Raw genomic sequence first — 12953 nt, forward strand, 5'->3', positions numbered from 1 at the left:
GGGGGGGGTCGGCTGACTGACAGTGACATTCAAGGGAGACAAGAAGATTCCGGAAACGGATGACTTCCCCAGAGGGCCAGCTTATGGACTGTGATTCACCACATGTAAACCTGCACAACGGGGGAAAACAAAACAAAACAAAACAACCCCCCCTCCAAAAACAAAAAACAAAACAAAAAACAAACCCGGAAGGGGATGAGAGGTGGGATGGGGAGGCTTTGGGAAAAGCTGTTCTAAGAGACAGGTACACCCGGAGACTGGGAAAGTAATAGGAGGAGTTATGCATTACTACTTTAAGTACATCATGCAGTGGGCCCTATCTTTTTAGATTTGCTGCGTTAGCCTTATTGGATTGTGTCCTCGTTTCCCACGAGGATAACCCAGTTTTGTTTGGGGTTTTTTTTTCTGTTGTTGCTTGATTATAATTTGCCTCTTTGTAAATTCTACCGACCTTTGCTGATCGGATGAGGTACTACTACTACTGCAACTGCTACTACTACTACTATAATTACTATTACTACAGCGGCTGCTGCTACTACTACTACTACTACTACTACTGCTACTACTACAACAACTACTACTTCTACTACGAAGAATGATGATGATGATGATGATGATACTACCAGGTCTTAACCGTTTTGAAATCTGCTTTTTATGCAATGGTGATGATGATGATGATGATGATCCTAAAAGTCTGCAGAGGGGAACATTTCTTAAGTGGAATAGAAAAAATAAGGATTAAGGGGACTTTTGGTTTCTGTTATGGTCAATGTATTCAATTCTGACAAAGAAGAGTTTGCCACATTTTGAGTTTGACCATTCAAAAATTTGCTTTTCCACCCGTGGATGTGCACAGCTTGTGAGCTTCCCTCTTGGCTCGGGCATTTCTAATTCGTGAAGTCCCATATGACTTTTGTCTACCACTGTGATGATTACTCTCCAAGCGTTTCTGTCAGAGACTTTTTTAAAAAGGTACCGTATCTTTTTAAACAAATTGTTTTAGTAGAGGTTTTACGGCGCTCGCGACTGCATACGGTCATATGAGCGCCAAGGGGTGGATGTCAACAGAGAAATCCTTACAATACAGGGAATCAGACTTACTCAGCTCACCTCTCTAGCTTCAACAGCAAAAAGTCTGCTTCGACTATCAAGGCACCCCGGAAATACCGGGTAACAACAGCGTGACAAGCATACAAAAAGGTAGAGGAAAATGACGATAGTAAGGATTAGGAAAGAAAAAGCAGCAGTTCCCTGTTGCAGGTCAGGCACAGTTATAGTTATAAGCATGACATTGATGAATCAGCCCATTTACAATTACAATTCTTCTGTGCATAAGAACTCGAAATGTTAATCCCCCCCCCCCCTTTGGGAAAGGCCTAAAGACACCTCAGTCAGTAGCACCGCCCCGGGAGGCGTACCGTATCTTTGTAACACTTTTGGGGGGGAAGGGGGGAGGGGGGTGTGTCAACTTTATGCTATCCTTTGTACTTATTAATTCACTCGTACGTGCGTAACAGGGATTTAGAGTTTTGATGATTTTCTAAAACAATTGTTGGTGGTGTATCAAGCAACTGATGTGACAAGCTGGTTCTTTTTATGACCACCCTCACAATGCACCTCTATGGTCATAGACCAACTTAATTTTATACCAGAGCATAAGTGTGAGTATGACGAGTGTGTGGCGCACACACAATATAAAATAGAAAGATCGATAGAGAGGGAGAGAAGGGCAAGAGAGGGAGAGAGAGGGAGAGAGAGAGATAGAGAGAGAGAGAGAGAGAGAGAGAGAGAGAGAGAGAGAGAGAGAGAGAGAGAGAAAGATAGAGAGGGAGGGAAAGGAGGGAGTACGAGTGAAGGAAGAAGTGAGAGAAAAAAGTAAAAAATTCCCAACAAAAACAATACTGCTGTCTACAAGTAAACAGGATATTGTTTTAGAAGCCAAAGTGCACACTAAATAGTTATTTTGACCTTTTTTAGTATTATATTGTCAGTGTATATAAGCACACCCATCGAAACAATGTAGATTATTTAGGAGGCCGGCTGCTTCGACTTTGCCTGTCACTGTCACAGCCAACACGGGCAGAAAGGGATATAATGTCCAAGGAGACAGATGGGGATACATGAACTAGATACCTCAACATACTGGAATCAAACTCAGATCTTCTTCATGTGACAGTGAAGAGCCTTACCGTTTCACCCCAGATGATGGTCTTTTCATACCACAGGGTTCATACTGAGCACGAGATTCCCCCCCCCCCCAAGACTTTTCCATGGGTTTTCAAGACCAGATTTCTTTTTTCCAAGACAAATATCAAGTCATTTCAGAAAAAAAAAAAATTTGTTCCATTACAGTACACTTCAGAATGAGTAAAGTCGAGGCCTTCTAAACTCCAAAGAAATATTTAAAAAATAGAACTTAAAATTTGTTTTTCCAAAACTTTTGCCAATTTTCTAAAATTGCAAGAGTTTTTCATGTCTTGGAAAATAAAAACAAAATTCCAAGAGTTTTCCAAGACCCGTACGAACCCTGATACCAAGTCATGTGGTAGGGGAGCATTGGAAACTGATCAAACACCCTAAGTCCAAGATCACCTTGCTGGATGTTCTAAATTTTGACCAAGGCCATCCACACCTGAAGTACAGTAGTAAGAGTTTTTTTTTACAGCAATTGCAACACAAATAGATCATAATATAAGCGACGAAGATTAGATGTGTTACTAGAGAGTAAAATACAAAGAAAAGAAGGAGGAGAAAATAATATGTGACAGTAAAGAAGGACCAAACCACACCACAGAACCTGTCAAAAACCCACTTCCACACCTTGGTCCAGTATGATACAAAGAAAAAAAAAAAAAAAAAAAAGAGCTGAGTTCTGCCATATTATGAACCTAAATTAAATCAAAAACAAAACAAGAACGCTATATTTTCTGAAAACCTCAGCTTTATTAAGACAGATCTGACCACATGGATTGGTATACAGCCACTAATAGGCCAGCATCAAATACACATACACCTTGTATCTAATTTTTAATATTTACATCATAATTAATAAAAGAGACATACATATATAATAATGCTGATAATGACAAACAAAAAAACATTTTCGTCATGTTTCACATAAGCATGGTCGTTTGATTTTAATGCTCATGCTTTGTTCTTTTTTCTGTGACTCCAAAGAAAATTTACAACGCTTTATAGTAGCCTTTTCTCAAAACCCTTTTGACTATTTATATATATATATAATATTCAACCGCCCTGCTCAGCTAGAATAATTTGAGAAAGGAATAAAACAGGACTTGAGTGCATGACCCCACACACATTATTGGCTCTGGAACTTTTTACACAAAGTGCAACAGGCTCAGAAGCTTGTTCTTTGTTCAAATAAAGAGAAGCTTATTGACTCAACAGTCATAAATTATAGCGCTGGGAACCCCCCCCCCCCTCCCCCAAGAAAAACAAACAAATGGAAAGAAAAGAAGTAGGACCCACAAGGGAGGCCCTCCAACAAAAAATAAGTGTCTTTTAATTTCAAGAACGTCATCAGTCTTTAGTCAGAGACCAAAGAGATAAAAACACATACAAAAAGTAATTATAGTAGGTGCCTGTATCTAAACTGAAAATATATAGGCTAGATATATAATAGTCTTTTAAAAAGTTTTAGTAAGGTTTTACTGGGCTCGCAACTGCATAAGGTCAAAAGAACACCATATATAACAGTCTGCAGTGAGATTTGGTAACTTAGCTCCAAAATAATCAGATTACTTTAACGCCCCTGTCAGCAAAATGTAACAGAATAGAAAGGGTAAAGAAGGGCAGGATGATGAGAATGGCATAGCAATTCTAAAACCTCGCTTTCCTCTCAACTGTTTGGGTGCAATTAATGTCAGCACTTGCAGTAAGACAGTAGTGGAGAGCCATGAGAACCTTTGGGGGAAAAAAACAATTGGTAAAAGATATTCCAAGCATTAAAAATGAGATATCTCAAGTACGAGGCATGAAACACCTAGAACACCCAAAGCCCATAGTCTCTAGGTCATTACAGTACCATGACTGTGGGCTGGGGGAACAAAGGTACATTGTACTGTGCACCACAGGCAGTACAAAAGCAGGAGTAACTAGACGCCATCAGCAGCCACAGAATGCAAAACAAGGAGACAAATCTCTGAGATTAAAAAGTAAGAGTGAGATCCAATATAATGTGAACATCTATTAAAAAAATCCCAATATTATAATAACAGCAGAGCAACACAACATGAGATATCTCTCCCTCAAAATCTTCAAACAAAGAATCTAAAATCCCTCCCCTCCCCCCTCCCTTTTTTTTCTGTCCTAACAAAAATTATAAAAGAAAGAAAGATAAGATAAGATAAAAGTGCAGGAAAGGCTGTTTTTTTTAGACAAAAAAAAAGAAAAAAAAAAAGAAATAAAAACAATACATTAAAAGACCACATTTACAATGCACATGTCAGTAGTTATTGTTCATGTTAAGCCGTGGGCAAAAAAAAAAAAAATACAGAGAAAATAAAACTGTATAAACAATATAAAAACTTCTCGCTTTGGTGTTTAGAACAGCAGATATAAGGCAAAAGCCTGAACTTTTCACAGCATCACTCTTGATATTATATAAATGCAATTAAAAAATATATTACTCACAACACTTGTTGTATATGTTCTGCTACATACTGAAACTTGAAAAACATTATAGCAGTGTGAAAGATTTTTGCTATCAATAACAAAGGGCACCTGATAACAGCAGTATCCAGCAACATTCTAAGTACATAAAGGGTATAGCTCACTTCATGAAGTTAAATGTAACAGGCCTGACCTTAACAAACTTCGTATAATATATCATGTATATGTACAAGCAAACAAAAACTTTAAAATGATATATAAAAAGATATGCACCTTGTAAATCATATTGGGGGGAAAAAGCTTATCCGTTATAAAAAACTTTGCCAGTCAAAATTAAATGTTTTTAAATGTGTCATGTCAGTCATATAAGATTCAATGTTTAGGTCTTAAACTACATGATCAAAGTTAACGACGGATCATAATGTAAAAGGCACTATAACTTCTGTGTATCTAAAAATTTGGAGAAATATCCCATCATCTGACAGGAAAAAAGATTAGTATTATATCGATTTTTGAAAACCAATTCCGCAACCTCTTACATACCTCATCAATTCAAGAGAGGCGAAGTGACTGATGAACACAAAATATAACATTTCTTTGCTGTTTCACTAAAAAGGACCCATCACATCTTAGTTGTCATCTCTAAACTTCAGCTCTATGGTTTGAGCTTAGGTAACAGCCCTTCAAACACAGAATAGTTACGGTGGAGGCAGCACCCCTGATTCAACTTCCACAACCACATGACTGAGCTAAGGGGGGGTGTAAGGCCGTAAAAACAACATAACCAACTTAAGTCAAATAGGGTCAGTTAAGGATTGAACCAGAACAGTCTGCAAGTCCGTCTGAACAAGACAAAAGAGTAGATGGCATGTCGGCCTTTAATAAATGTATAAAAATATTGTCCCATTCAGACAATGTCGCTTTGTCAAGAACAAAAGCCAAAGGCAAGAACTGACACCTACACACTCAGCAAGACAAAATAAACATCAAGTTACCGATATCTCCATACATATACAATTCATACACTTGATAAACAGAGGTAGTAAATAAATGTCTCTTTCCTTTTCCTTTGCTTCGTAAAAAAAAGGCGGAACCACTTTAGGAAATCAATTTCAGCACTAGGGTTTCACTGCATCCTGCTTTCAGAAATCAGTAAAGTAACTGCCCTAAACCTCTATGCATAAAATGACGATCTTTAACTTCACTTTGTCATTTAGTAACTAGTGGTATTCTTTCTTTCTCAGTAACCACGCTTTATTCCCGTGTAATTTCGTACAAAGTGTCTCGTCTCTTCATGCTAATAATGTGTTTAAGATTGATCATCCCATTTTTTACGGAGAAATGTCAAGAATCAGTGTTCAGACTTTATGATGATTGTCACATCTAATAATAGTCATTTGCAGTAAGCAGATTTACAAGACAGGCGTCGAAACAAGATCTACAGCACATTCTGGATCTCTGCTCACACCTGGTGAGTGCATACGCACCAAGTTCATGCACCTCTCTGTGAACTCCAAGGTCACCTCTCTGTGAACTCCAAGGTCACCTCTCCCACTTTCGTATCTGTCATCTATACCGTGTCCACAAAGGCCTGAGACATTCCCACTTTATCGTAGCCATCGCTGTGGTACATGGAATTCTCCTTGTGTTCAAACATGTAGCGCTCCTTGAAACCGGCCGTTTCTGGACACCTCAGACATCTGCAAAACACAGAGTTAGAAACGGGTACTGAGAGTGATTTCTAAAAAAAAAAGAGGTCAATTCTGGGAATGAAAAGAGAGCCTGACAGCTGATTTCAAATTTTGCAAATAGTCTTCATTCAATTTAATATTCTTGTTCAGTTTTGTTGTTTTTAAAAATTTGAGTTAGGCTTTTGAAAAAGAACAGAAATAAATTGGTCCGCTTCTACTTAAAATCTTTTAAAAAGATGATGCTATAAAAAGTCAACTTATCCACAATCACTGACACAGGAAAGCAAAAATACCCCCCAAAATACAGCATTAGAGCATGGTTACTGTAACTCATCGATCATCAAATTCAGCAATATCACCTGTAAAGAAACCCTGACAATCAAGGGGACCTAATCGTGAAAAAAAAAAAGTTTTGCACATTTTTCAATATGATTATTTCCCTTGAAAAAAAACTGACGTCAGGGTATCTGAAAGTCAATTTATCATTGGCAACGATTTACCACTTGATGGAATGGAGTATTTTGTTCTCAAGCAGTCCAAAGAAGCATGGGCTTCACTATAGCAATATAAAGTACTTCATCAGATCCTACTTTAAACTTAAATAAAGTCACTGACAGATCAGTGGTTGTTGCTGTAGTTGTTATCAATCCAGCAACAGCTGGGCTCTCACCCTTCTGTCCAATGCCATGTAGTGGTAAGAGCAGGTTTGCTGCAGTTCCAGTAGTAATGGTCCATAGAGTAATGCTGTCAGTGTTAGGTCTCGGAGGGAGAAGGGTAGCTCTGATGTCATTTTGGGCTAGGCAGTGGAACAGGTGATGATCCACAGTCTCATATGCGTAGTCACACAAGGGACACATTGGGGGAAGTTCTGGATTTATTCTGTCCAAGAGGAAGTCGAGCTGCATAATTATGTTCTGAGCTTAGGTGGAAGGAAGATCGTGGTCTGTTTCCTTCTCTGTAAGTGGTTGATATTGTTATTCCGTTTAGTTCAGGCCATGTGTTTGAAAACTGCTCTGCCAGTCTTTCCCAGGGCCCACTGTTCATCCAATCTAGTTTGTTTTTGCTGTTAATGATTTGTTTTGCAGTGTTGTATGAAGTTGAAATGTCGGGTTGTTCCTGTCTAGATCCCTGTTTGGCAAATGTGTCTGCTCTGTCATTTCCAGGTATGTTTGAGTGTCCGGGGACCCACTGCATTACCAGGTTGATGCCACAGAATGCTATCAGATAAATGGAACCAAACAGTATATGTGTCAAATCTTGGTTTAGATGATGGTCTTTCTCTATCGCTTGCAAGACTGATAGTGAGTAAGTGAAAATCACAATATCTGTGCTTTTCCAGGATGAGTGTCAAAAACTGTGCGGAGATGGTACAGTGCTGTTTCAATTGCCATCATTTCTGCATCATAGTTACTGCATTTCTCTCCACAGGTGGCAGAGATCTCATTGGAACTTCCATCTGGGTACTGTATTAGTATTTCATATCTAGCTTTGGTTGTGCCTTTGAAAGCTGAGCCGTCTGTATAGACTTGTATCCAGTCATCTGCATAGCTGTCGATGGTTTGATGTGATGCAAGCATCAGCGTCACAGGGTCTGAAGATTTTGTGCTATTGTCTCTGAGAGATGTAGTAATGATTGGCTTTTATGAAGAAAGATGGGAAGGGATGTTTTGGTTGACTCTTTTGGTTTCTTTTCAGTTTTGTGGTAGGTGGTGAGTCTCCATTAGTTCTGTGATGTGATGCATGCTTTACTTTTGTTGAATTTGTTTCTTCGGTTTCCATGTTTCTACTAATTTCCTGTTTGGGGGGTTGGGGCACATTCTTTTGGTTCTTTCATGTAGCCCCAAAACTGCTATATCTCTATGGATTTCCAAGGGTTTAACATTTGAAAGGATTTCATATGTGGCGGTAGGTGTGGATCTCATGCCACTATTTATGAAACGAAGGGCATTATTTTGGACCTTGTCAAGGCTGTTGTTAGTAGTTGTACTGCACATAGTGTAGGCTATTGCTGTATTCCAGGGAAGATCGGCCATAACCAAGGTATAGAGCTCTCTGAGTTTGTTTGTCTGATCCCCATGAACAGCTTGCGAGTTTCTTTAAAAGTTGGGAGTCTTTTTTTTCTCCTTGTTCGTTATGTTCTCCACTTTGCTTTTCATGCTTAGACTTTGGTCAAGTTTGACTCTTAAGTATGTTGGTTGTTCTTCTTTCGGGAGATTTTCATTTCCTATCTTCAGTAGTAGATTTTCTTTGGCTGCTTTATGGCTCTTTCAGAACAAATAGATAAAAAGTTGTTCAGCCTCCAGTCCGGACATTGGGGATTGCCTTGTTAGTGAGACAATTTCCACGGCCTTCAGCATATTGTGGTAGGGTAGCCAGTTCCTTTCCATGTTGCCTTTACTTCCCAAACTCGAAGTCAGGTACCCATTACTGCTGGGAAGGCAGATAGGGGCGAAAAAAATCTGTCCGAACCGAGGCTCGAACCCGGACTTTCCGCTTCGGAGACTAGCGCACTAATCGCTCCGCAACCGCAAATAGATACAGCTGGTAAAAAAAAAAGTGCTCTACCAAAATTCAAACTGCTTCCGATAAATGAACTTACGTCAACTACACAGTTGCAGGGCCAAGAGACTAAATATAATTCGGCCTAATGACACTATTAACATTTAGGGATGGTTGCAACTCTATATGAAAAATCCAAAGCTGTCTTGTCACCAGTAAAAGACCATAGACAAAAAACGATAAGCATGAATTTTTAACCCACATCAAAAATGAATTAAAAAATGGCAAAAATTTTTTTAAAAAACAAAAAAAACCGACAACCAACAGATATTGTTCAACACCTTGGATTCATGGATACCATCTAGTACCATTACCCATGAATATATCCACAAGGGAGCTTCCTAGTAGACCTGCATGTGAGCCTCAACCAGATTGTCTGAAAATTTTGCGCACCCCCCCCCCCCCCTGCAACGGGCCTCATGTAAAAAGGCCAAAACAAGTCCTAAATGAAAAAAAAAATTTAATTAAAAAAACCACACTCCAAAACAAACAAGGAGCATATAGATCTAGATCTAGATTCTAGATCTATATATGGCTTACATCTACATTGCTATAGGGTTTGATACAATAACACAATAGAATTGGAATATATAATATGAATCCTTCATATATATATATATCTAGATCTAGAAATCTAGTAATCTAAATAAATCTAGATCTAGATCTTGTAGAACAAGTGAATAGGAATAGGCCTTGAACTAGAAATCCGCATCCGATTCCGAACAGAGGGACTCAGCTGAGTCTAGATTCTAGATCTAGATCTAGATTCTAATCTTTACTAACTAAATAAATAAACAATTCACGCACCTGATGAAATGTTTATTTTTACCAATATAAAGATTACAGCACAACCTATGATAGGGTTTGACACAATAGAATTGGAATATGAATCCTCCATTGAGGTCTATAATGATCTATATAAATCTAGATCTAGATTCTATTAGAACAAGAGAGTTGGACTTGAATGAATCCACACGATCTGAACAATTGAATTAGTCAACAAACGAAATTCAAAATGGCCGCTCGAGCACGAAACTGAAAGTAGATAATTTAAGTTGTCGTCCTTTTTCGTATTCGCATTTCTACTTAGGTCCCGACAATTATGTCGGAAACGCCGACGTCGGCAGTCGGCGGTGCGCGCGTCGGCGGTCGGCACGAAAACGAAAGTGCCGACGAAGTCGACGGGAGAAAAATGGGTCACTGGCAGTCGGCCAAGCCTCGCACTACGCACATTGACTGATACAGGCGGGCCTAGCGATAGCATCGGCCGGTTCGCGGGTCGGGTCGCGATTGTCGGATTTCAGACGATTGTCGGCAAACATGCAGGTCTATTCCTAGGTTAAAGTCAAAACTTACTGAGGGTTGCTGAGTCCATAGTCAAAGCAGGAGCTGCCGACACACTGACAGCAGCCGTGTTCGTGGAACCAGCGGTACTTGGCAGCTCCCATGGACCTGCACGAGGCCTTGCACTTGCCCATGGACATGCACTCAGAGAAGAAAGCCACAGTGCAGTTGCGAATACCAAGACGAATTGCATCGTCTTCTTCTGATGGTTCAAACTTGCGCTGAGGTTCCTTCTCTTTTTCTGGGAAATGACGAAAATATAATTTTTTTCACATCTTAATATTTTACATCCCCATCAATTAATGTCATATTCATGAAAACAAAAAATTTGTGCATTAAGAGTCAGATGGGAGAGAACACAAAATACGTCTTTCTTTCCTCCTAACCTAAATGAACGGCTAATCTTGTTTAGCATTATGGCTATACTGTTTTATTAAGTGAAAGCATACAGGCTTACTGTTCAGTAGGTATGCACAGCTATATTGATTACGACTACAAACCAAATTCAAATATCAGAGAGTGCCGTAAAATGTTCATCTGTCTCCTGAGCATAAATTATGACCAGCCTTCAGAAGCTTCCGAGGGACGATTGCTATACTGATAACAGCATAACCAGTGGCATGTGTTCAATGTATACATAACAATAAGCAAAAAATATTGCATACTGAGGCAGGCATTCAGTCCGCTGGGTTAAACTGTCCTTAATAATTAACTATTTCTCTACTTAAAACTCAAAGTGCATTTTCTAGCTTCTTTTATTTTGTTTTCAAAAAGTGTAGAGTAAAGACAGAGAAGATTTGTCGGTTTGGCTGGGTATAACTGGAGCCTTTGACTACCATTCAGAAAATGGGCTAGGTGTTTCTTCATAGCTAGTGATGTCGGTCCCGGTCAATTTTCTCCCTCTGAGACTCTTTTTGTTTAGTAGCTTATCTTAAAGGCCAAGATGGTATGTATTCGATAGCAGTGTTGCAAAGGTATGATGGTGCATTGTGAAAAATAAAAACAGTTCACTGTGGGGAAAAAGGCTGCAAAATGAAAACTGCTTCTGTCTCTCCACTTTTACTGTGGACATTAAAATGTCCCTGAGAATTAATAATCACCGAGATACTGCTACTGTTGTAATAACCTATTACTACAAGACTAACAACCTACTTTAAAAAATATTTAATAATTTTTATCAATATCATCCTCCTCTCTTCAGTACTAAGTTGTTTTTGTTGCACACTATCGTATCAAAGTCTTAACTAAGACAGTCCACCGTAAGAGAAAGTTTTTTTTAAAAAGTAAAAAAACACACCAGTCTGAATGATCTTCATGTTGACATTCGGGGACTTTGCGCCGCCCGGTTTGAACAACAATTTATCCAGGTCGACAGCAAAAGTGTATGTACTCCATCGCTGGAAATGGTCCTCCTCCTCCGTCAAGACATCAAACAAGTCAGGGATAGGATCTGGAAGATCCTCAACAGAACTCGTTTTTGCAAGGTCATCCTCAGGATCTGGAGGCGGACAGAGACCTGCAAATACAAGATTTTATATGCTTTCCCATTTAAATGAATTATTTTTACAAATGAAACAAAAATGCGTCAATAATATGATAATTATTGCTCGCCACCTGAGTAACCCCGAAAAAGAATATTTTAATGAGACTCAGAACTACAGGTGGGCGATTCCCGTTTTTTCCCCGTAACCATAAATTCTCGATTATTGAAAGCAAAGGACAGTAGGAATTGGGTCCAAAACCAATTACTTTCAGTACGGCCACTGATGTGATTTCTTCCGGTGGCTCTATGGTTTTTTCCAGAAGTTTCAACCCCTAGCCAGTATCATAATCACAAGTGGCGATAAGCGGTTAGTCATACCCCTGCAATTCCTTCTGGAGAGTAAGGACTGACTAGTCCGACACCAACTATTACTTCACGCGAGTAACGAGTAGTCCGGCCCCTTTGATTACTTGGAGTGGGAGGGCCAAACCTATAAAGTGTGAAGTCAGAGAGAACCAACACTAACCTGCACCAGAAAATGAGAGCCTATAATAAAGAGCCTCGAGGATAGACGTTACAGTTTTAGTTTTTGAATTGAAAGAAGAGGAAATATAAAATAAAAAACCCAGATGAATGAGAAAAAGGTGAAAGCAACAAATACGTTCTGACACTGTACATTAGATCGATATAATCTTTGACAATGAATTTGCATCCCGATTACGCTTTTTTAACCCTTCCAGCCCCAGCCATTTTAGCGCACTCCCTCACCCTAGTCCCAGCCAATATAGCAGTATTTCAGAAAAAGAGGCATGCATTCCAAAGTGTGATGTAGTATCTTTGTACCGAGGTTTAGATACTAACATAAATAACAATGTTAAAGTTAAATGAACAAATATTATGAAAATTAAAGTTTAATTAGGTTCGCTAATTTTTTTAAATGCACAAATTCGGTATCCCCCGAAACTGAGAATATATGCTCTCGGGACGGTAGTAGGTACAAGCACTGCTGAAAATATATGCGCATGGGGCTGGAAGGGTTAAGTCTTCAAGATTCACAAGAGTAAAGCACCAACATTTTTTTTCCATAAATACATTCTAAAAAAAAAGATTTAAAAAAAGTAATTGGGAATCGTTAGTTTACGGAAAAAGGGATCTGTTCTTTTTCTCAGAAGCAATAATTACGGGGATCGGTTCTGGAATCGATTTTTGGTCCACCACTACTCAGTACTGAACTACTACTCTGA

The 12953-nt window shown here is 39.0% G+C and overlaps 1 protein-coding gene across 1 annotated transcript in view; it reads right to left on the reverse strand.

Moving 5' to 3' along the window:
* Positions 1–2921: 2921 nt before the first annotated feature.
* LOC101848163 (twisted gastrulation protein homolog 1-A) overlaps positions 2922–12953 on the reverse strand; it is a 28228-nt gene continuing 18196 nt past the window's right edge. Inside the window, exons 3-5 of the mRNA XM_005090491.3 lie at positions 11524–11742; positions 10239–10467; positions 2922–6332 (exon numbers count right to left, since the gene is read on the reverse strand). Coding sequence (XP_005090548.1) covers positions 6203–6332; positions 10239–10467; positions 11524–11742 — 578 coding nt within the window. The 3' untranslated portion in view covers positions 2922–6202. The remainder of the gene's footprint in view (positions 6333–10238; positions 10468–11523; positions 11743–12953) is intronic.

The sequence above is a fragment of the Aplysia californica genome, unplaced genomic scaffold (assembly GCF_000002075.1).
Source record: "Aplysia californica isolate F4 #8 unplaced genomic scaffold, AplCal3.0 scaffold00018, whole genome shotgun sequence".
Classification (NCBI taxonomy): domain Eukaryota; kingdom Metazoa; phylum Mollusca; class Gastropoda; order Aplysiida; family Aplysiidae; genus Aplysia; species Aplysia californica.